The sequence below is a fragment of the Pipistrellus hanaki genome (assembly GCF_964339955.1).
Source record: "Pipistrellus hanaki genome assembly, chromosome: 4".
Lineage (NCBI taxonomy): Eukaryota > Metazoa > Chordata > Mammalia > Chiroptera > Vespertilionidae > Pipistrellus > Pipistrellus hanaki.
Window position 1 is genome coordinate 98,443,191 of NC_140506.1, and position 23,530 is coordinate 98,466,720.

The 23,530-nt window shown below is 57.6% G+C and overlaps 1 protein-coding gene across 5 annotated transcripts in view; it reads right to left on the reverse strand.

The window, feature by feature from the left end:
* Positions 1 to 13,430: 13,430 nt before the first annotated feature.
* TNRC6A (trinucleotide repeat containing adaptor 6A) overlaps positions 13,431 to 23,530 on the reverse strand; it is a 97,269-nt gene continuing 87,169 nt past the window's right edge. For all 5 annotated transcript variants that reach the window (XM_084882698.1, XM_084882696.1, XM_084882695.1 and 2 more), the window contains 7 exons: positions 20,547 to 20,705; positions 19,904 to 20,044; positions 18,577 to 18,684; positions 17,913 to 18,134; positions 16,288 to 16,358; positions 15,565 to 15,704; positions 13,431 to 15,301 (listed from right to left, as the gene is read on the reverse strand). In XM_084882698.1, coding sequence (XP_084738824.1) covers positions 14,926 to 15,301; positions 15,565 to 15,704; positions 16,288 to 16,358; positions 17,913 to 18,134; positions 18,577 to 18,684; positions 19,904 to 20,044; positions 20,547 to 20,705 — 1,217 coding nt within the window. In that variant the 3' untranslated portion in view covers positions 13,431 to 14,925. The remainder of the gene's footprint in view (positions 15,302 to 15,564; positions 15,705 to 16,287; positions 16,359 to 17,912; positions 18,135 to 18,576; positions 18,685 to 19,903; positions 20,045 to 20,546; positions 20,706 to 23,530) is intronic.

Below are 23,530 nucleotides of genomic sequence, written 5' to 3' on the forward strand. Positions count from 1 at the left end.
TTGTCTGAGAAATAAAAGGACGGTTTATGACAGAATAATGCTGCTTCCGCCGGAAACTGCTCTGACACCCCCAGAAGACGCAACGGGCGGTCGGTGCTTTCAAATGTGGGACAGGGCCTCTGAAGAGAGAGGAGACGCAGAAGCCTTGTCCTCCAGAAGCGCGGGATGAAGAGCGAGTCTACAAGCACGACCAGAGCCGTCTCCCCAAATGTTTAAATGTGTGAACGCGCTTTGCGATTGCAAACATCACGGGGAAGTCCAAGCCAGTGCCACGAGTGTCGTGCTCCTCGCGTAAGGCAGAGAGAGCCCCGGAAACAGATCTGAGACGGCGTGGACATTTCTGCATTGAAAATGCCCCACAGACAGCACTGCATAAGCCAGATGGGGCTCCAGCTCAGAGGCCTAAGCAGCCTCGCCACCGGATGTCTGATGGGCCGCCAGGAGGGCCGCCAGGCAGCTCCTTCTCTGGCCTCCGTGCACGGAAGCCAGCAGTGTCCCAAATCACCTGACAACCAAGGGGTGTCCCACAAACGTTCACCCCGCCTCTGCCGGAGCAGCCCCGGCCACTGCACCCGGCTGAGCCGGGGCCTCCACCGGAGGATCTGGGGCCGGAAGCGGCGTGGTCAGGGGGAGGCCTGACTAGAAGCAGGAGGGTCTGTGGTCACTGCGGGTGACGCAGGGCAGGGAAGGCGACGGGAGACCCGGGAGCAGTTTCCTGCTCCTGATCGGAGCTGCGAACAGGGCAGCCGGCTGCTGGGCAGGGGTTTCCTGTCCTTGTCGCTGCTGATCTTCACCGCTATTGCCCGTGGGACCGGGTAGCTGTGCTCCGCGCTGGCACTGAGGATGCTCGCAGCTGCCCTGGCCTCTACACCCCGCCCCCCACCCCCGCCCCCCGCACACACACACACAGGCCATAGCGCTGACAGCCCGCGTCCCCCGAAGACCCAGCGCCAGGCTGCACCTGGCTGGGTTCCCTCAGAGAAACAGCTGAGGGGGCTCAGGGATCTTTGAGTTCCCGGCCCTCCCCAAGGGTGGCTTTGAACTCCTCCCCTGAGGCTGGGAGGAGGCTCCCGGGGCTCAGCCTCAGATCCGGGCCTGTCTTCAGAGCCTGCATTCAGACCCTGCATTCCCAAACTGTCCACCTGCTGCTCCCAACGAGGAGAACTGAGGACAAGGGGCTTAGGAATCAGCTTCATTGGGGCTTGAGATAGATCGTTCTAGAAGCCAGCAGGTCTAAATGGGAGGGAGGGTGAGGAGGGCAGCCCTCCCGGTCCACAGCCCCTCCCCCAGCCCCTCCGGAAGGCCTGCCAGGCACCGGGAGGGGCGGGGCAGATAAACAAGTTACTCATTGCTGGGGAGGCTGGTGGCTCTGGGCCCTTCCTGAGTCCCAGGAGGTGGGGCTGCCTCCCACGTGGGGATAGGAGCACAGACCAGAGAAACCCCGGAGCCCCATGCTCTGCCCTGGCCGCAAGCTCCCAGGAGCGCCTGCAAAGTGCCTGCTCCCAGCAAATCCATGGCCTTGCCATCCAACACCTGGCACACGTGTGCTCTCAACTCCTCCTCCTCCTCGCCAGCCATGAGCGAGCACATGGCACCTCCACCCTGCAGGCGGGAAACGAGGCCCCAAGAGGTGACCGTGAGCTGGGCCCGGGCCTGCAGTGCCACGTGTTGGAGGCCACAGTGCGGCAGGTGTGGGCCTCCAGCTGAAGCTCGTTACATCAGCCAATGCCGGCGGGTCTGTCTCTTTTGTCCCTCCGGCCCCTCCCTCCTTCTCTCCGCTCCTGCAGTGCTTGGCTCCCTCTCTCTGTGTCTTTTCCATAAGCACTCATTAGGCACCACTGTGTGCCAGGCTCCATGCTAAGCCCTGGGGACTCAGTGAACAAACACTCATTAGGCACCAGCTGTGTGCCAGGCTCTGTGCTAGGCATGGAGGACAGGTGGTGAGCAAGGCAGACCTGGCCCAGGGCTACACGTGTGGCCAGACCCACTCGATGCAATGACACCAGGGCCTCTGCCCCTCGTACAGCCCCAGGCGGGCACACTGGGGTGGGCACACTGGGGCGGGGGCTCTGGGGTGGGCTCCTGCTTCAGGTTCTGCCAGGGGTGCTCCTGGGATGGGAGGGCCAAGTCCTGCAGAACAGGCTCCATAACAATGGCTTTGTTTGCAAGAACACCCTCCCTTTGGGCCACCGATGGGCCAAAGAACAAAAGGGAGCTGCGGGCCACTCACCCTCTTCCCTCGGCGGTTACATAATCCCCATCGCAGATGTGGGAATTTTCCACAGCCGGCCGCATGGGCAGGGGGCGGGGCCTGGGCAGCATTCACGCCTGTGTAGTGTCCACTGTGGGGTTTACTATCCTTTATAACTTGTGCCTCTGAAACATTTCATAACAAAAGTAAAAGAAACGAACAAGATTTACAGCATAAAACCGCCTGTGTACTCAATGTATTCAGAGACACAGCAGCGTGCAGTGTTTGGTAGGACATGGCACAGCTGCCGAGGGGCATAAACCCCAAGGCAGGGACAGAAATGGGTCAGAGAGAGACGAGAGCCTCGGACGGCCTGCACTGAGCAGGGACAGTGGCCATCGAACCACAAGGTCCAACTTCAGGCCAGCACTCTCCCGGAATGGCTGTCGGGGCAGTGTGATGAGGTGCGAGTGGCCCTGCCCCTTCAGGTCCTGCCTCTGCCTCTTACTCGTATTCGCTCTGAGATCATGAACCAACAACTCGCAGGCTGTTTCCCCATCTATGAATGGTCTAAAAATCCTATGTGTGTCACAGGTTTGCTGAAAGCTCATTATATAACACTAGAGGCCTGGAGGGGGGTGTCCCTCAGCCTGGCCTGCCCCCTCTCACAGACCGGGAGCCCTCAGGGGCAGGAGGTGACCCCGCCACCAGGGGAAGGCAAAGCGCCCATCACACCTCTGCTGCTGCCACTGCCGGCAGCGCAAGCCTCAGCTGGCCCTGGTTACCTGAGCCTCAGCCAGCCCTGGTTACCTGAGCCTCGGGAAACCCTGAGAGGCTGGGCAGCCACCATCTGAGGCTTGCCTGTGCCTCAAGCCAGCCCTGGGGGGCTGGGGGACTGAGGGGACTGGGGGACTCCGGAGGCAGGCATGCAGAGCGGCCGGAACTGCCGGGGGGCGGGCTCGGCTGTGCCACATGCCTGCCGCCCCAGCGGGGCTGAGGGGACTGGGCGCTGCCATCTTGTGGCTGTGGGTGCTGCCATCTTTGAGGGCGTGGCAGTCAATTAGCATATTCCCTCCTTATTAGATAAGATGATTAGGTCCAAGTACTTGATCTGTCCCTGTCCTTCTTATAAAACCATTTAGAAAAAGAGCATGGACGTCAGAGAGGTCAGGAAGACTCGGCCCCCAGCTGTGTGTGTCTCCTTTGAAGCACACAGCACCCCTGAGAGGTCAGGTCTGCGGCCTCTGGGAACAGATACAGGGACACAGCCGGGCCTGGGCCAAGGTCACCGGAAGCTCTGAAGCAGGGCTCCAACCCGGCCTCCCACTGAGCTGCTGCCCGGCCTGTGCGCGGACCCTGGCGGAAGTCCACTCACCCTGCAGCATCCCCTGTGCCCAGTGGAGGTGGCTGCCCTCTCCACCGCCTGGCTGGTGACCACCTTGTGTCTGGGATGCCCAGCAAGGGAGGCAGCCTAGCCGGGGCGGTCCATTCTGGGGGGTGGAGCTGCGGCTGGGCCTGGGACTGCAGAGGGAGGGCCTGGAGTACTCTGCCAGCCTGAGCAGTGGGTGTTCTGGGCTCCTCGGCGACTGGTCCTCAGACAAAGGAAGGGGGGACGATCCTGGGGACTCTGGGTTGGAGCGGAGGCCACCCTGTCCCGGCCCGTTGGGAAGGGCATGGGCGGGGCAGGGCGCGGCAGCTGTCCCCAGCCAGCCAGCAGGAGGTCACCCATGCTCTCTGCTCCACCTCCTTGTCCCTCCGGAGATGATCTCATCTCAGGAATCCCGGGGAGACCAGCAGTCACAGAGCACCTGGGGAGCCCCACGCCTTCCATCCAAAGGCCAACGTGGCATCTCAGGGGGTGCAGCCGGCACTGCAGACTGAGCTGTCCGAGCTGGACACCAGCCTGTTGGCGCTTCTCCTCCCATCCCACCGAGCGCCACTTCTCCTACCGCTTCCCAGGCCCGCAGCCTGCTTCCCTGTCCCGGTCCCACAGTCCTTGACTCTTCCTGCGTCCTGTTCCACTCCGAGGAACAGCCGATCCATCCACTCGCCCCCCTCGGCTTCTCTCATTTCTGTCTAAGCTGCTCGAGCAGGAACCTCCCGTCGCGCCTTCCTGGTCCCACTCTGCTCCCAGTCCACCCTCACACGGAACCTCCATCAGGCCAGATCAGATCACTCCCCTGCTCGGAGCACCCTGTGCCTGCTCTGCTGAGGCCCTGCCCTCTCACACGGGCCCTCTTTCCCCCCCTGAGCAGCATTTCATACCTCAGGGTCTTTGCTGTTCCGTTCCCTCCGCCTGACGTGCTGTTCCCTACACGCTTGGCTTGATGAACTCCTACTCACCCTTCAGATTCACCCCAAAGAGCCTTCTCTTGGCCTCAATCTGAGTGTGGCCCTTAAGTCATCTCTCCTGACAGCAAGCATGACTCCTCATGACCACTGAGGCAAGCATGGCGAGTGCACGACTCTATCACAGCCGTCCCCGCTGCGCCAAAGCGGCGAGAGAAGGAGAAACAGCTCAGTGGGTCCCTGGGGCTCAGCCGTCTCCACACCGAGCAGCGCCCGCCTGCACGCCGGCCCAGCCTCTCCGGAGCGGAACTGAGAACCGCCTGGAATTAATTCCTGGTCAGCACTACTGAGGCCACTCGCCTTCCCAGGCCTGAAGTAACCCGATCGTTCACCTCTCCGCCCCGGCCTCGGTCTCCAAGTAAACCTCCCCTCGAAGCACCCACCTGGCGGCCGGAGGGGCGGCCCCACCCCCAGCCCCTGGACGGAGCCGATGAGACCGCAGGAGGTCTCAGTGAGTCTGAGTTTTGCTCTAACAGCAGCGCTCAGGAAACGCTTGTGAGACGACAGCACGGGGCTTTTAGAGCCTGGCCACGTGCCCTGGCCCATCGTGACCCCGGACACCCCCCAGAACCCCCAGAGAGCCACTGGAGCCTGGTGTCCGGGTTAGCTGTCACGGGTGAGTCCCAGCGAAGCCGCTCTGCCCTCGGCCCGTTTCTTAAAGGCGCTCGGCTCCCGCTGTGATTCGCGGGCCGTGCCTCACAGGGTGCCTGTGCCCGTTGCACCGGGCCAGGACCCGCCCGCCACCCGTGCCCAGCAGGTGCCGGTGGAAACCCCTTCCGCTTGCAGGCAACAGCAGCTGCGCTGCAGGAGCCACGGGCTTCTTGTTACGTAGATCGCCCCCTGTCCTTCTGGCCCTCCCCGTGTCCTCCAGACCTGCGGCTCAGGGCTGGCCAGTGCGGGCCGTGGGAGAAGGGCCCACCGCCGGCGCCGCTGGCTGTGCCCACCTCCAAGCACATCTGCCTGCTGGCGAGGAGCCGTCTCTGAGGGGAGGAGCTGCGAGCCCGGGGCCTCTCAGCAGCAGGGTTCCTGCCTCTCTGGGCCCTGTCCCGTTTGCAAAATGAGCATGGGGGGAGGGGGGGGCCTTACCTTCCTCTGGTGCGGCCCCTGCTCTGGGGCCTGGCGGCTTCGGAGGCAGCGCCGGCAGTGAGGTGGGGCCGGGGCTCCTCTCCCTGCAGCCGAGCTGGGGAGGGCAGGGTCGGCCTCCCTCCCGCCCCGCCTCGGCTGCTGGACTTTCTTGCAGGTCAAATTCCAAATTCCAGTGCAGCTGAGATTAGGGAAAGAGAATGATCTTTCTGGGACGGGGGAGCTGGGCCCAGCCCTGCGGGAAGGCGACAGGCCCCAAGCTCTGCCTCAGCCTCCTGGCCCTCACCTGAAGGGCCCTCGTGGGTCTGATCAGATCATTGGATCCATCCCTCCTCCCCTGGGAACTGGCCGTCAGACACTCACAACCGACACCCCCTTTCGCTCCGACCGCATCCCACTTGCTGAGACCACATCCCAGTGCTGAGACCACAATTCTCTCTCCCCTCCGGACCTTTCCAGGCCAGACCGCCCGGACCCCCACCTGAAAAGCCCCCCTAGAGTCCGTTAAAGCCGCTGGCCCCACCCCTGGGGCTCAGCCCTCCTGTCTCGGTGCCCTAATGCACTTATAATTCTTTACCACGTTGGGCCTCGTGCGTTCCTCCTCCGGCGACCCTACCAGGCACCACCCAGCTTCACTCACCCCCTCCCACGGCCCGGCCCGCCTCCTTTCCGGGACGGGCGGGCTCAGGGCAGCTGGGGGTGGGGCCGTGCTGGCGGGGAGGCAGGGGACAGAGGAGGCCCAGGAGAGCAGCCGGCCTCTGCGGCCGTGACAGTGACCGTCTTTGTTCAGCCCCGTCCTGTGCTCCCCAGACCAAGGCGGTGCAGACGGGCGTCCGGAGTCCGGAGCAACTGTCAGGGTGGCCAGGCCACGGCCGGCCCGTGCTTCCCAAGACTCCAGGACAGGCGGGGCAGAGGAAGGCTTTTGCGGGGCACTCAGAGCATCCAAGACGGAAAAACAGCAGATGTCCCTCCATGTGCCATCCTCTGAAGATGTGGCCGCAGCAGGCACACGTGGCACAGGCAGCCACGGCCAGAGCAGAGTCCTGGCCACAGCCTGAGCCTGGGCCTGGGCTGCAGGCCTGGCACGGAGGGTCTCAGGCCCGTGGCAGACCGCAGGTTCTGTCCAGGGCTCACCCTGGAAGACAGAGCGTGCTATTACCCCCAGTTCACCGATGAGAAAACTCGCCCACAGGCTCCAGGCCAGTAAGCGGCAGGGCCAGGATTTGAACCGGAGCTGTGTCCACCGGACGAGGGCGGCCGGTTGCACAAAGCCTGGCCATGAAACTGACACCAGCTCGAGTGGGGGCCTGCAGGGGAGTGGCCTGCCCGGGACGGGGAGGGAGAATGGGCCGCACAGATGGACAGAAGCGGGACAGACGGCCTGACACTGCGATCTGCCTCCAGAGGCACGATCCCAGGAAGGCCGCAGAATGGGTCCGCAGCCTGGCTCTGGTCCTGAGTCCGGGGCCCAGGGGCGATGGGTGTGTCCCCAGGCCCGGTGCCAACAGGAGGCCAGCCGGTGAGGCAGGCAGGCTGTGGCCGGCTGGGAGCACGTGTCCCAGCTGCAGGGACAGCCACCACTCAGCTCCAAACCGGGGAGCACGGGCCCCAGGCCAGAGACTGCTCGTTCTAGAAAAACGGGAAGTCCAGCAGTGTGTGCAGTGCCTCGTGGTTAGCACCTGAGGACCAGATACGCCGCCGCACCGGCCTGTGACCTCCGAGGCCTCTGGATCGCCGGCCCTGGCCCCTCCTGCTGCTGCAAAGGGCAGGAGGAAGCGCTGGGGGCCGTTTGGAAGCTTCTCTCAAAGTTAACACCCCGGCCCAGCGGCCCAGCAACCCAGGGTTCCACTCTCAGATGTTTCTCTCTCCGAGCAGAGGGCGGGAGCCGCCAGGAAGAGGCCTGGCCAGTAGGAGGCTAAGGGAAACTCCGGGTGCTCCGCTCAGGCTCCCCAGGCCGCTCGCAGGTCCGTAGGGGCAGCTGGGCAGGGTCCCGGGTGCGGGAGGCTCCGGAGTGCTGACGGGGCGGGGGGCCGGGGACCGCGGTGCTGCTTTAGGGGGGACCCCCACAAGCTGTGTGAGGCCGAGGGGACGAGGGGACGGTGGACCCCCCTCGAGGGGACGCGCGATTCCGGGCTGGGCTGAGGCCGTGCGCAGGGCCAGGGACTCACTGGCGGTCCCTCAGGACCGCGAAGCCTCCGTTAACCCTGGAAAGGGGGCTTCTGAGGCTCCCAGACTGGTGAGCCCGGGAGGGGGCACCCCCAGAGGGCCATGAGCCCGCCCCTTCCCCCGCGCCTTGTTCCGCACCTGCTCCTTTCCTGACAAACCGGTCCGAGCGGAGAGCGTCTCTGAGGCTGAGCCTGTGTGCACTGGGGGGGGGGGGGGGGCTGCGCGCTCGGGGGCAGCGGACGGAGCCCGCAGTCGCAGGTGCAGGACCAGGAGCCTCGGGAGGGAGCCCCGCCGCCCGGCGCTCAGCCTCCTCCTCTGCCGTCAGCGGGCGACCGCCTCTCTGCGCCCTTTGGGGTTCTTTGCTTCCTGCTCCTGGAGGAGCGGGGCTCACAGACCCAGGTGCCCCCCCGCCGCCCCCAAGCGGCCTCAGGCAGATGGAGGAACCAGGAGGGGACCCGTCCTCACCCGCCTGTCCGCTCCCAGCTGTGGGCCCCCTCACAGGGGCTGCGTGGCCCGGGGGGGGGAACGGGGGCTGCGTGGCCCGGGGGGGGGGAACGGGTGCTGCGTGGCACGGGGGGCACGGGGGCTGCGTGGCCCGGGGGGGGGCACGGGGGCTGCGTGGCCCGGGGGGGGGCACGGGGGCTGCGTGGCCCGGGGGGGGGCAGAGCTGAGGCAGAAACCGGCCGCCAGGGCCGTTGGCAGATCGCAGGAGGAGTCACTCTGCAGAAGTCCTCGGGCCAGGGGTGGTTTCCGTGAGGACGTCACTAACACGCGTGGCTCCGGCTTTGAAATGAGGACACTGTGCGCTGTGTCTGTCTGTGAGGCCCAGCTCTCCGGGCGCCCGGGCTGCCGGCCCTCAGGGGTCTGGCCAGGCCCGGCGGCAGGTGGGCTCGGAGCGCCCGGACCCGGAGCAGCGGGTCAGTGCAGAGCACCCGCCGGGAACAAGGACTCCCCCAGCGAATCCGCCCCCTCTCAGGGCCCTGCACCGGGGCGTCGGAGGGGCCCCCTGGAGGACTGTCAGGGAGAGCAGGGGGAGCAGCCGGGCTCCGGGGGGAGGCCTGGCCTGGGCCGGCCGATGTCGCAGCGAGGCCAGCGGCCTGTGGCTCCAGCTGACTCCCCAGGGCTGAGTGGGCAGCTTGGCAGTCACTTCGCCTCTCTGCCTCGTCCCTGCCCGTCAGTCAGGCTGTTGGGAAGATCAGTGAGAGCACCCGGGGGCGAGGAGGTGTGTGTTCCAGCGACGTGGCCAGCCCTGCGCAGGCCCGAGGGCTGTGGTCTGAGCAGCTTCCGCCGCTCCTGCATGGTAGTGGTGGGGGGGGGGGGGGGTCCAGGCTGTGCCTCCTCCAAAGAGGCCCGTCTCCCCCCCCCCCCCGCCTGTCACTGTGGGGGGCGGAGCCCTCCCTCACGGCCTCCAGGCTGGTGTGTGAGCTCTGCACGTCAGTTAACGGGAGAGAATCACCAGTCCATTAGGCACAGGCCGGGAAGCCCGTGTGCACGAGCGGCTCAGAGACAGGACGGTGGGGAGGAGGGGTTCGGAGACAGAAGGATGGTGGGGAGGAGGGGGGTTCGGAGACAGAGGGATGGTGGGGAGGGGGGGTTCGGAGACAGAAGGACGGTGGGGAGGGGGGGTTCGGAGACAGAAAGACGGTGGGGAGGAGGGGGGTTTGGAGACAGAAGGATGGTGGGGAGGAGGGGGGTTCGGAGACAGAGGGATGGTGGGGAGGAGGGGGGTTCGGAGACAGAAGGACGGTGGAGAGGAGGGGGGTTCGGAGACAGAAGGATGGTGGGGAGGAGGGGGGTTCGGAGACAGAAGGATGGTGGGGAGGAGGGGGGTTCGGAGACAGAAGGACGGTGGGGAGGGGGGGTTCGGAGACAGAAAGACGGCGGGGAGGAGGGGGGTTTGGAGACAGAAGGATGGTGGGGAGGGGGGGTTCGGAGACAGGACGGTGGGGAGGAGGGGGCTCAGAGACAGAAGGACGGTGGGGAGGAGGGGGGTTCGGAGACAGAAGGATGGTGGTGGGGGGGTTCAGAGACAGGAGCGGGGGAGAAGAGGGGGGGAGGAGACAGAAGGATGGTGGGGAGGAGGGGGGTTCGGAGACAGAGGATGGTGGGGGGGGTTCAGAGACAGGAGGGGGGGAGGAGGGGGGTTCGGAGACAGAAGGATGGTGGGGAGGAGGGGGGTTCGGAGACAGAAGGACGGTGGGGAGGAGGGGGGTTCGGAGACAGAAGGACGGTGGGGAGGAGGGGGGTTCGGAGACAGAGGGATGGTGGGGAGGAGGGGGGTTCGGAGACAGAAGGACGGTGGGGAGGAGGGGGGTTCGGAGACAGAAGGATGGTGGGGAGGAGGGGGGTTCGGAGACAGAAGGACGGTGGGGGGGTTCAGAGACAGGAGGGGGGAGAAGAGGGGGGTTCAGAGACAGAAGGATGGTGGGGGGGTTCAGAGACAGGAGGGGGGAGGAGGGGGGTTCGGAGACAGAAGGATGGTGGGGGGGTTCAGAGACAGGAGGGGGGAGAAGAGGGGGGTTCAGAGACAGAAGGATGGTGGGGGGGTTCAGAGACAGGAGGGGGGAGGAGGGGGGTTCGGAGACAGAAGGATGGTGGGGGGGTTCAGAGACAGAAGGATGGTGCGGGGGTTCAGAGACAGGAGGGGGAGGAGGGGGGTTCGGAGACAGAAGGATGGTGGGGGGGGTTCAGAGACAGGAGGGGGGAGGAGGGGGGTTCGGAGACAGAAGGATGGTGGGGGGGGTTCAGAGACAGGAGGGGGAGGAGGGGGGTTCGGAGACAGAAGGACGGTGGGGGGGTTCAGAGACAGGAGGCGGGAGAAGAGGGGGGTTCAGAGACAGAAGGATGGTGGGGGGGTTCAGAGACAGGAGGGGGGAGGAGGGGGGTTCGGAGACAGAAGGATGGTGCGGGGGTTCAGAGACAGGAGGGGGAGGAGGGGGGTTCGGAGACAGAAGGATGGTGGGGGGGGTTCAGAGACAGGAGGGGGGAGAAGAGGGGGGGAGGAGACAGAAGGATGGTGGGGGGGGTTCAGAGACAGGAGGGGGGAGGAGGGGGGTTCGGAGACAGAAGGAGGGGGGAGGAGGGGGGGAGGAGACAGAAGGACGGTGGGGAGGAGGGGGGTTTGGAGACAGAAGGAGGGAGGGGGAGGGGGAGCAGGGGGGAGTGTTCTGAGCTGAGGCGGCGGCGGCGGGGGGGCCTGGGTTCTGGAGGGAGGAGGCACTGGGGCGTCGGGAGGCAGAGGCCGGGGTACCGAGCGTCCTGCCCTAGAGGCAGGCAGGCCGTGGACGTCACCTCTGCAGTGACTGCTGCTGCTGTGGGTTCTGTGAGGCCGACAAAACGTTTCAGTGTGTGACGGCAAGCACGGTTGCTGTGAATACGGTGGTCGATGTTACCGATGTTGTTACTCTCCGGGATAGAGGTCCCAGGTCAGAGCCCGGACAGGGATTGCTGACCCCTGGAAGAGGGACCTTTACCAAAGATTTGTTTCAATATCTTCGATTTTAGAGAGAGAGGAAGGAAAAGGGAGAGAGCAAAGCATTGATCAGCTGCCCCCTGCACGCCCCCACCTGGGATCAAGCTCCCAACCCAGACATGTGCCCTGACCAGGAATCACCAGCAACCTTTGGTGCAGGGGACGAACCCAACCGGTGGGCCAGGACTACTAAAGGTTTTGACTTGATTTGCTATTTTCTATTTTGTTTTTTAAGATTTAATTACAATGCCTGCCTACTGCCCTCCCTTTTAGCTGACTGGATTTCTCAAAGCTTCTTCCAGGAAAAGGAACTCACTGTGCGCCCCCTGGTGGCTGCTTTCTCCATTTACTAGCAGTGGTTCTAAAAAGGAATTTGCAACCCCAAACCCATCAGGGGCTAGGCTAGTTCAACCCACAGCAAGTGAGGGTTCCACTCTCACCCAGAGTTTGGAGGCCACTTCCCGTCAGAATTGATGCAACAAAGGGCTGTTTCCAAGAATACTTCAACATTTTAGTGCAGGACTGGACAATGGGAGTTTTTGTTTTGTTTTGAAAAAAGTCTATATAGAATGATTTGATGCACAGAAAACCAAGCAGCCCTAGCCGGTTTGGCTCAGTGGGTAGAGCGTCCGTCTGCGGACTGAAAGGTCCGGGTTTGATTCTGGTCCTACAGCCACGTTGCTCGATGCAACCGCAGTCTGTACTCCGGTCTGGATGGAAACCTGTGCTGCTGTCAGGCTCACCGCCGCCTTCCCTGGCTCACCCACCGTCTTTGGTGCACAAGTGCCAACAGGTAAGTTTACTTCCTTCCCATATTTAGCAACCACCACGCATCGGAGCAGGAGCTTCCTCGACACCTGGCACAGGACCTGGAGGTCCTGCTGGGACAGCCAGACCCGTTAGCGACGGGAGCAGCGAGGGGCCTCTGCGAGGGTGAGGAGTGTCAGAGCCAGCACCCCGGGCTGCGGGAGCAGGAGCGCCTCGGAAATGGCTGGCCGTGCGCTGGCACGGATGTGGACAGGGCTGGGCTCCTGCGGGCGGCCAGCGCCCTGCACCAGGCCCCGGGAACGTCAGACTCCCGGTGGGACGAAGGCGGGCAGGCGGGAGGTGGAAGCAGGCTTCGGCGAAGCCAGGGGCTTAGGGAGCAGAGCTGTGTTGTTGAAGGACCAAGCAAAAACCAACCACTGGCCGAAACCGGTTTGGCTCAGTGGATAGAGCGTCGGTCTGCGGACTGAAAGGTCCCAGGTTAGATTCCGGTCAAGGGCATGTACGTTGGTTGCGGGCACATCCCCGGTAGGGGGTGTGCAAGAGGCAGCTGGTCGATGTTTCTCTCTCATCGACGTTTTTAGCTCTCTATCTCTTTCCCTTCCTCTCTGTAAAAAATAAATAAAATATATTAAAAAAATAAATTAAAAAACAAAACAAAAAAACCACTGGCTCATTTTTTAATCAAACACTTTATTTCCACATAACAAGCGCAAAAAAACTCCCAAACACTTGGACAATACAATTAACGCAGTTATGAAGTCAATTATGTACTACTCAAAGCCCCAAAGGTCAGTTAGCGTGACGTCCCAAACATTTCCAGACGTGGTTTTTCGAAGCTACCTTTGGTTTTTGGAAAAACCAGTGTGGAAGTCAATACACATCGAATGCACAGAACACGGCTTACGCCCGGCGAGCGGCCGCGGCGAAGCCCGGCGCAGCGAGCACAGGCCGCGGAGGCCGCGGGGCGGGAGAGGTCTGAGCTCACACCAGACACTCCGGGCAGGGGCCTCCTGCTCCGCGTGTCTGCTGGGCCTGCGACGGGCACGGATGGCGGGGAAGATGAGTCACAGGAGCGCTGAGCAGCAGGTCCCACAGGCGCGGAGGGCAGGCGGGAGCCGGCTACGTCTCCCGTTGTTCTCACATTGTTTCAGGGTGAGATTGTGGATAAGTTCAGTTAAAATGTTCCAATATTTGCTTATATTTTTAATCGGTTGCTCTATGAGAACCCTCATACATAGCAACTTGAAAACTTTCATTATAAAAAAGAGCGTACAAATAAATTCACAAAAAAGAGACAATTGATGTTGAGCAGCCAAAAAGTCATGGTTTATTATATCTGAAGAAATTTCATAATTAAACACAACCAAACTGTACATTTACAATCACATTCTATTTGTAAACAGTTAAAAGCCACTGACTTCTTTTGCATCATAGGACACAAACAGTTAGAATCAAGGCAATGAAATGATGGCAAATTCTCTGTTAAAATTTTTACCCTTGTTTAGTCTCTCCTGTGACTAAGCAAGCATTATAATACCATTTGTGGGCAAAAAAGGGGGGAGGAGAGAAAGAAACTGTAAAAATGGTGTAACTCGTTAGTTTGCAACAACATTTAAAATTTCCTTTCTACAATGAACGACTCTGTAAGCCCCAAACCGTGCTTACAGGATGCATAGTTACTGATTTCAGCTTTAAGGTACAACATTAGACATAACACAGTCACGACAGCAGGAACAGAGCCACTGGATGGAATTACAAAAATGATTCCCTACTGATCATTAGCAAACCATCATCACACTAATAAAAAGACAGCATCTGAAGCAGAACGTCAAACTCCAGCTTGAAGCGTTTTTTTGTTTTTCTTTTTTTTTGGCAGAGAAAATTCTTTAACAGAGCAATACATAGTATCAGTGCTAAAACTTGGGGTTTCCTTTTTTCCTATAAGAAACTACAAGGTTTTGTTTTTGTTTGACTGGGGACCCGGTTTTCCTGAGAACCATGCTCTTTGATTTAGGACAGGAATAGAAAACAAGAACATGGCCAAATGCTGCTCCTTTCCCAGAGATAGAAAGCATCTTTTAAATCCTCCTTTTTTTTTCCTTTTTTTTGTCTTTTACTTTTTTTTTTTTAATGATGGAAGAGTAAACATTTTTTTTCTCAAAAAACAAACAAAAAAATCTGTAAACAAGAAGGTCAACGTGAGAGCCTTCAAAAGAAAATGGAAAGCCCGTTCAAAGTGCAGGGCCCCTGGTGCAGGCGGGCTGCAAGTCACAGCTGTGGCCACAGTTTTTCAAACTGCAGAGCGAAATTCTTTAGTTTTAGAACATGAAGAAACGGTGCAACACTTTCATTTATCGTCCTAAGTCAGCATCATAACGTGATCTCCAACTCCACGACACACAGTAAGGTAGCGGACATCAAGGCATAGTAGAGAGCGCACACCTTAAGGACATCCTTGAGTAAACATCACACGGAACAGCTGCCCCCCCCATATTGCCGATTAGACGGAGAGAACATCATTCAGTGCAAAGGTAAAAGCTCATACGTTATCAGCCCAAACAATGGTTTTGGAAAAAAAAATGGTAAGGGTGGGGGTGTGGGAATAGAAAGAAAAAAAAAAAAAAGAACCCAAAGGCTAAACATGATGAGTTCGCACAGGTGAGCTCACTACGCGGTCAGCACGTATGGCGCCAGTGGGAGTGTAACGAGACACCTTCACATTATAGTATTGGCCTGCATGATTCAAGTATTCAACTGATATGTTTCGGGGAAAACAAAGTGGAAAATGTGCAGAAGAGCTGTTCCCACAGGCGCCCCGCTGCAGGCGGCGAGCTCAGCGTTTAGTGCCCCTTTCCTTTGCGTCTTGAGGTCGCGGTCACGAGTCTACCTCTACCTGTCACATGGACTCTCCACCCCCGCCGAGGTGGTCAACAGAGAGAAAAGCATTGATGGGGGAGGGGCTGCTCATTCCTCGGGGGTCACTGCTGCTTGGAGGGCCCCACAGGCTTGTGGAATAGTGGGGGGTCCCCCAGAGGGAAGTGCCATGGAGGTCTCCACAGTTAGTCCCCGCCAGCCCAGCACCATTCCAGTGACTGAGATCAGTCCGGCTGGAGAACGGGTGGGAACAGTCGAGGGAGCCCAGCCGGTTCTGGCTGGACCCGAGGGACTGCCAGCCAGGGGAAGGGGTCAGAGACTGACTTTGTGCAAAGAAACGACTGATCTCCTCTTCACTGGCAAACTCAGCGAGAATAGTAGTGTTCCCCAGCACACACCTGAGGAGGAGAAGCGCACGTGAGGACCAGCGGCCGGAGCTCCCACGGCTTCCAGTGCGGGTGGCACCGGAGTGTCCAGGACACACCAGGTACCCAGCACCCCTCCCGCCTCCCTCCCTGAGCACCGGCCTGGGAAACCACCGCCCACAGGGCAGCGGTGCGGGGACTTCCTGGGCCACCAGACCGGGTGCTGCGGGCGGTGTGCTCTCACCCCGAGCTCTCCAGGCGAAAGGGCTCGGGGGCGCCCAGAGCAGCCCACTTACATGTGCAGAGACTTCTGTGCCTTCACTACCTCTTCCTTCGAGCTGTAGCGGACCAAAGCGTTTCCGTGCGGGAGGTTCAGGTGGAATGTTATCAGGGGGCCATGCTGCATGCACAGGGTGCGCAGAGTCGAGCCGTCGATCTAGGAGACAGGGCGAGTGCGTTAGCGGCACCGTGCGTCGCGAGGACACTGGGGAAGCTGTCCCGGGTGCGACGCGCGTCCTCCTCGTCGCCTGATGTTTCACTGCTGGTGCCACTTTACCTGGGACTCTCTGCTGTGATGGGGTCCAGAGGCCACAGAGGTATGGCTCTGGGACCAGTATGCACGTTCACTGGTCCCAGAGCCATACCTCCCTGGCCTCTCGTCCCTGCGTCACTTCCCTTGTCCTCAGTTCCTGAGGTAGCCATGGCGCTGCTGTGGCTTCAAGTCTTCTCTCCGGGGCCCTGAGGCAGGGCCCATCCAGGCACCGCTCCGTGTGGGAGGAGGGTGGGCTCGAACACCAGCCTCCACGGGGGTGGCCCAGGCATTCAGAAAACGGCCTCATTGAACAGGGCAGACCAGGGCTCTCCAAGGGCATCAGGAGCCCGCCTGAGACCCAAAGCCATCCCCCCGGACAGCCCCGACTCCCACTCGGGCCCGGCAGCCCTTCCCCCACTTAAGAGCCCGGAGACCTCCTCTCCCAGGCCGCCGCGTGCGTCCGCACCCACCAGTGCCGTGCTCTTACCTGAGGTGTGAGGTTTTTTAGAACAAGCCAATTTGTTATTCTCCCTGAGCTGCTCTCACCCCAGCTGGACCCTGAACAAGGAAGAAAGAGGAAAGTTAGTTCCCGAGACTGTGGCTGGAGCGGTAACCAAGGGCAAGCACATCCCCGTCTCATCACGGTACGTGGTGGTCACGGGCTCCTGGCTAGTGAGGCACAAAGGCAGGCCTCCCTTGGGGATACTTTCATTTATGAAGCTAACACTGTCTCAGAAGACTACCACTTGGGGAAGGCCTCTCGTGTCCTCTGATGAACGGGAGCCCTGAGCAGACAGCCTCGTTTCTGTCTGGGTCCCCACGGGGGCAGGCCACCTGCTTTTGCTCTCTCCCTGCAGCAGACCTGGAAGATGTGATCAAGTCAGCTCTGTTTACAGCTGCTCCCAGGTGCCTCACAGACACTCCCTACCGCTCGGGAGGTAGCTCCACCCCGGCTCCTGAACCTTCTTCAAGTCCAACAGGGAACCCTAGTGCGTCCCAGGGCCGAGCCTTATGCTGCTCCCTCTGCTCGGCTTGGCTTCCTGGTCCCACTCAGCTCCACAAGCCTCCTCCCCTCACACCGCACCAGCCACTTAGAGGAGCTGGCCCCCAGGTGGCTGTGGCCAGGAAGAACACAGAACACCCAATACATTAATTTGTATTTAGTAGCTTAAAACAGACTCAAGTATTTTCATGTAATCAAAACTTCCCCCAAAGGAACACTCTAAGTCACCTGTCTAAAGATCAGAAATCCCTGAGATATTACTATTTAAGGTGGGTACAGTCCGGGGGCAGGGCACAAGGAAGTAAGAACCGGCAGAAGTTCTGAGTCCAACCTGGGCTTGCTGGGGAGCTGGTCACGTGCAGGCGCAGCAGGAGGAGCGCCCTCTGCCCCTTTCCTAGACAGTCTGCTTTATGCCTGCTGGCTGTCTCACCAGCAGCACCCCGTCCCTCTCAAATGTCTCAGTTTAGCTCAGCTGGCATGACTCAGCCGTTGAGCATTGACCTATGAACCAGGTCACAGTTCGATTCCCTGCCAGGGCACCTGCCTGGGTTGTGGGCTCGATTCCTAGTGGAGGTTGTGCAGGAGGCAACCAATCAATGTTTCTATACCTCTCCCTTCCCCTCTCTCTCTCTCTAAAATATATATATATATATGTATATGTATATATGTATATGTATATATGTATATGTATATATGTATATATGTATATATGTATATATGTATATATGTATATATATATACACATACATAAAAAAAACAAAAAACCCCGCAATAGATTTTATGAACCCCTACATCAAGGCCAGGCTTTCCCGGCCCTGCTGTGGCGGCTTCTGCCCTGTGTCACACGCGGTGTGCTCTGAGGGCCGGCCAGGAGGGAGAAATTACCGCACATTTAATTTAAGAGGAGCAGGTGAGGAACTTCTCAAAGAAAGGAGCCCCATTCCACTCACTGACCACCGTCTGCCAAGTGCTCTAGGTGAGCGGGTGACGTGGAGACCGCGGAGAGTGCGCAGTGGGAGCTCGCTGTGTGGTCCCAGCCCCCTTGACAGACGGCACTGCCTCCGTCACCCCAGCCCGCGTGCTGGCCAGTGCTCGGCACCTCATCTTACCTGGGGTATACCTGGCGTCAGAATTTCCCCATCCTCCACCTACACGAAGAGGAGAATTATCCCACGTAGACAAGGGAGGCTTCTGACCAGTGAGCCCCGGAGGTGGACGGGATGGAGCAGTGATGTTTTTAGGTGGCAAAGGGACCTTCCACAGCTCATGGGCCAGAGAGGTGTTTGTGACTGACCCCGGAGACCACGTCAATTTGGAATCACTACTTCTGGCTACTCAAAGGGAACAAAAAGTGGGAGGGGGGAGATAATGCTTTTAGAAAAGATCAAATTTAAATAATAACATCCACTCTCCCCCTGAAACCAAATCAAACAAAGTGAGATTATTAAAAACCCCTAAAGCAAACCAAACTGCCGAAGAAAACAAGCCAAGAAAGTGCTCCTTCACCTCCAAACCCCAGAACCCGCAGGCAGCGATCAATGAATCTCTCATCATTGATGTTTCTCTCTCTCCCTCTCCCATCCTCTCTGAAGTCAATAAATATATATATATATATATAAAAAGAGCGAGAGAAGGCTAATTTCCTGGCTGCGGCCTCACGGAAGCAGGTGTGCGGCGAACAGACAGCACTGCTCCCGGAGAGCGGAGAGCTTGCTGAGAGCAGGGGTCTCAGCAGACAGGGGAGGGCCCACCCCACGACCCCGCCCCGCCCACCTGAAGTGCTTTGTGCTGTACTGCTGAGGGGAACGTTGTAGTTGGAGGCACGAATGGATGACCAGGCACTAGTTGAAGGCAGCGTGGTGTTCAAGGATGAGGATGACCCTATGTGGGGGAAGAGCCCAGTTAGTCATCCCCAGGGTAAGTGACCTGGTGTCTCAGAACAAGCAAAGGCGCCTAGCAAAACGGCAACTTCACAGCCATCTCGAGAAAGCACAGGCATGCTCAGGCTCACAGACCTACCAGAAACTGCCCCTTCTTATTCAAAACAGCATGCTGAGAGCTGTCTCCAAAACCTAGCCCCTACCCTTTTCTCTAGTTTAGCTCCACTGACCATTATCTGATCGCTCTAACAGCTCGTGGTGGGTCTCCCACCCCAATCCACCTGTTCACCCACCTTAAATACAGGTTGACTCTTCCACTCAAAACCTTCAGTGGTTTCTCTGAATATCAAAACTCACCCCCCTTGACTTTCAGAATCTCCCCCAGATAAGAAGCCGCCATCTCTGGGAGCAATCTCCCATGAGCCACCACGACAGGAGGATGCCGTGTGGCTGTCTCTACTCCTTCCCCTGGGAAGGTAATGGCTCTACCTACGTCTGCAGAGCTGTCTGCCCAACTGTGCTCACCACTGTGACATGGCAACACCTGCTGGCCAATGGCACGTCTAAGATGCAGACTGGCGCATATTTTCTTTATTAAAAATTGTTTAAAGGGACAGGTGGAAGGATAAATGTTACAAGAACGGAAAATACTCTCACTTCATTCTCCTTCCTTCCAGTGCACCCACGAAATACTGTAAATACAACCACATGTTGGTAGTAGGATGATTTTATTTGATAACACATTAAAAAGTGCATCTGGACTATAGGGATCCTTAAAATTGGTATTATTTCCACTCTTTGAAAGACAGAAAGTCAAATTGCTTTTCCAGATGACAGTCCTTTAATATTCAGAGTGTATAAGTAAATAATAATGAAGATACACCTTTTACAAAAAACACCCATTTCTTAATACCCACAATAGCCACAGCAGGATAAAGGAGGCAACAACCTGCAGCTGGAATACAATGACTGGAAACCAAATAGCTGTTGGCCTTCGTTAACTGCACCTGTGTGTTTACTAGATCCAGTGAGAACAAATCCTTTTCTCTTAAAAGTGCTGAAGAGTCGCCTACGGGATGAGACCCTTCTGCTCCCACTGCCCGGTTCCCTGGGCGCCAGGGGCTGAGATGTGCGGGGATCTTGCTGCGGAGGCATCACACCTACTCTGAGCCATGCCTACACCATGCTGTCCAGAAGCGGAAGTGTCCCCACCTACATACCACTGTTCCTGTCCCTGAGGTGGTCAACTTCCCGCACAGTGTTAATTGAAAGATTGTTGATGACACTGCCAGGAGTGACGTAAGGGTCAGTTTCTGGGTCAATGTTTGGATAACCTTTCCATGGTTCACCAGGGCGAAATTCTGGAAATGAAAATTTTAAATTAGTTCAGGCTTAATCACCATTATTAAATAATGTAAAATACTGCTAAGACCTATGAAAATCACAAGCATTTTCGTTAACAAAATGAGATGCGCACAGGCTGTTATTTACGTGCAGGTTCTTACGACAGGAACTAATGCTCTGGGTTCGTACACCTCAAACAGCAACGTCTACAGTGCTCTACCACCAGGCACCAAGCCACGGCAACTGAGCAGGAGTGCAGGCCACAGGAGCGTTTCTGCCTACACCGCGGCACAACTGAGATGCTGCCCAGAGGTCCCCGGCACAGGGGAAGATGGGGCCTGAGTGCCAGGGGTGGGCCAGTCCCACTCTCACTGCGTGGAGCAGAAGGCACTGGCCACAGGGCAGACGTGATACCCGACTTCACTGTCCCTCGGCGTTCATTTGTACGAGCACTCAGTCCAACGGCCAGAACTGGGCTCAATCAGTACTAAGTCATGACGGAAGCTGCTGGCATCTTACCTGGTGGCCAGTTAACACTGCTAGAGCCATTGGGCGATTTGGCACGTGGCCAGCCATCTCCCACTGAGCCTGGAGGGCTGGCTGGCGAAGTACTGCTGTTCATGAAGTCATAAGGAACAAACGGAGACTCTTCCAGCCTGAAACCACTTGAAATAGCACCTAAAAAGAGAACGATGACCATGAGATGGGAGCAAAATACAGAACAAGGTCTGTCCTGTGCTCTGTGGTGTGTGAAGACGCACGGCTGAGAGATACTGTCAGGATAAGAGTACAAAATTATTGCCAAGTCATGAAGACACACACTGAGGCCTAAGCTGAGAACAAGCACAGTGCACCCTTTGTGGGATTCCTGCTGGGGGTCAATGAGAGGTACTGGGGGGAAGAAAGAGCTACAGTCAAGAACATCACAAACGACAAGTGCTGGCGAGGATGCGGAGAAAAAGGAACCCTCGTGCACTGCTGGTGGGAACGCAGACTGGTGCAGTCACTGTGGAGAACAGTATGGAGTTTCCTAAAAAAACTAAAAATGGAACTCGCATTCGACCTAGTAATCCCATTTCTAGGAATATATCCTAAGAAATCAGAAACACCCATCAGAAAGGACATATGCACCCCTATGTTCATAGCAATATTTACAATAGCTAGGATTTGGAAACAGCCTAATGCTCGTCAGATGAGTGGATTACAAAACCGTAGTTGGTTGGCAAATGGCTGCTCGTGAGCCACATGCAGCTGTTTGGCCCCTTCAGTGTGGCTCTTCCACAAAATACCACGGCCTGGGTGAGTCTATTTTGAAGAAGTGGCATTAGAAGAAGTTTAAGTTTAAAAATTTGGCTCTCCAAAGAAATTTCAATCGTTGTACTGTTGATATTTGGCTCTGTTGACTAATGAGTTTGCCGACCACTGCCGTAGTACATCTGCACAATGGAATACTATGCTGCTGTAAAAAAGAAGGAACTCTTACAACAGCATGGATGAACCTGGAGAGCATTATGCTAAGTGAAATTAAGCTATTAGAGGAAAATAAAGATCACATAATCTCACTCATTTGTGGAATATAATGAACAACATAAACTGATGAACAAAAATAGAGCCAGAGTCATAGAAGCAACAAACAGACCATCCAACCTCAGAAGGAAGACAGGGGGAGGGAGTAAGAGCTCAAGCAAAGGACTTATATGCATGCATTTGAGCATAACCAAAGGACTCAGACATTAGGGGGAGGAAGGGCATGTGCTGGGAGTTGGTAGCGGCTGGGGAGGTCAATGGGGGAGAAAAGAGACATCTGAAATACTTGGTATCTGTTACTACAAGTGTGCAAGCCCATCAAAACACAGCTAACACTTAGAAACGACCGTCGATGTTGAGATCTATCCTCCACGCCCATCCCTGAGCTCACTTTAGAATGAGGAATGCTTTACACAGTGGCAACCAGTGTTTTCTGAGGCCAGGTCAGGTGCTGTGTTCAATGCACAGAAAGCTGAGTGAGATGAATGGAGTCCTCACCCTAAATGACAATGGATTCTCACAAAGAAGTGAACAAGTGATCAGCAACAGAAGGACAGAGCATAAGGCAAGGAGGGGCCGAGCCCTCATGCAAAAGGTTGGGGTGGGATTCTAGGTGCAGGTGCGGCCTGTAAGGACCTGAGGAGAGGAACGGAGCAGCAGTCTGAGAACTGAAAGACCATTTGTGAGCAACATGGAGGATGGGGTTCTGATCTCGAAGAGAGGGATGCCAGAGTCTGCTGTTCTGAACGTCTGGAATGGAAGGTGGCAGGGGTGGTGTGCTTGCTCCAGCTGCCCCAGGCCTCACTGCTGTAGACCAGCAGTCCTGGAAGGCACCAGGGGCAGCATGCCAGACTCTGTCGGACACAGCAAGGAGGACCTCACCTTGAAGCCTTTTAAGAGAAGTGAGCCTGGGGCTAGGTTTCAGGACCCTGAAAGGCAGGTGTGCAAGGAAGTGGCTGACATCAGGAGACAGCGGAACACATGGGTGTGTGCACCCTGCATTTGGGAAGTAGAAGGGGCACTCGTCATAGGTAGACTGGATATGGAGGTGGGAGCAAGAAAGAACTCAAGAAAACCTCCTGGACCCAAACAGCTGTCTACTGCTGAATGAAGAAGGAATGAAGCACCTCGGCATGCTGCAACAGGAATGAGCCTTGAAAGCACCGTGCTAAGCCAAAACGCTACTCACAAGACCAGAGAGTACCTGCCACCACCTACACCAAATGCACATTATAGACAAGTGTACTAAGCCCAGAAAGATGAACTTTGCTTATGGCTACGAGACATGGACAAGTAGAGGCAGAAAGAGTGATAGCCGAGGGGCTCTTCTGGGGCAAGAAAATGTTCAAAAATTGACTGTGGTGATGGATTCAGAACTCTGAGAATATACTGAAAGCCACTAAATAATTCACCTCAAAAAAGGTTGTATTATCTGTAAATTATCTCAATGAACATTGACTAAAAAGCGAATGTCTCTAAGTTGCCAGCTTCAATAACATGATGGAAGGAGGCACAATTTATTGAATGGAAGGGCAAGGGTGAGAAAGGAGAGCCAGGACCCGGCCACTAGCCTTGAATCTCCATGGCTGGGAGAAGCTCTGGTTCATGGACCTGAGCTGCTCTAGCTGGAGCTTCCAGTGAAACACAGGTTCCCTGGAGACAGGTCACAGCCTCCCAAGTTCCTGTGCCAGTCACTGAGGGTGGCCAGGCAGGACCTCGCCAGGCCCCCATGCCACTCGGCAGGGCATGACCTGCCCCTGACCTGATGCAGTCATTCCACCAATTCCCTTCCCTTCTTTTCTGGCTTCCTCTTCTAGCTACTTGTATTTTTTAGGGAGGGGGGAAGGGCGGGGAAAGGAGAGAGAGAGAGAGAGAGAGAGAGAGAGAGAGAGAGAGAGAGAGAGAGAGAAAGAGAGGGAGGGAGGCTGGGAGGGAAGGAAAGAGATACCTTCTGCACAAGCCCCCACAGGGGTGGG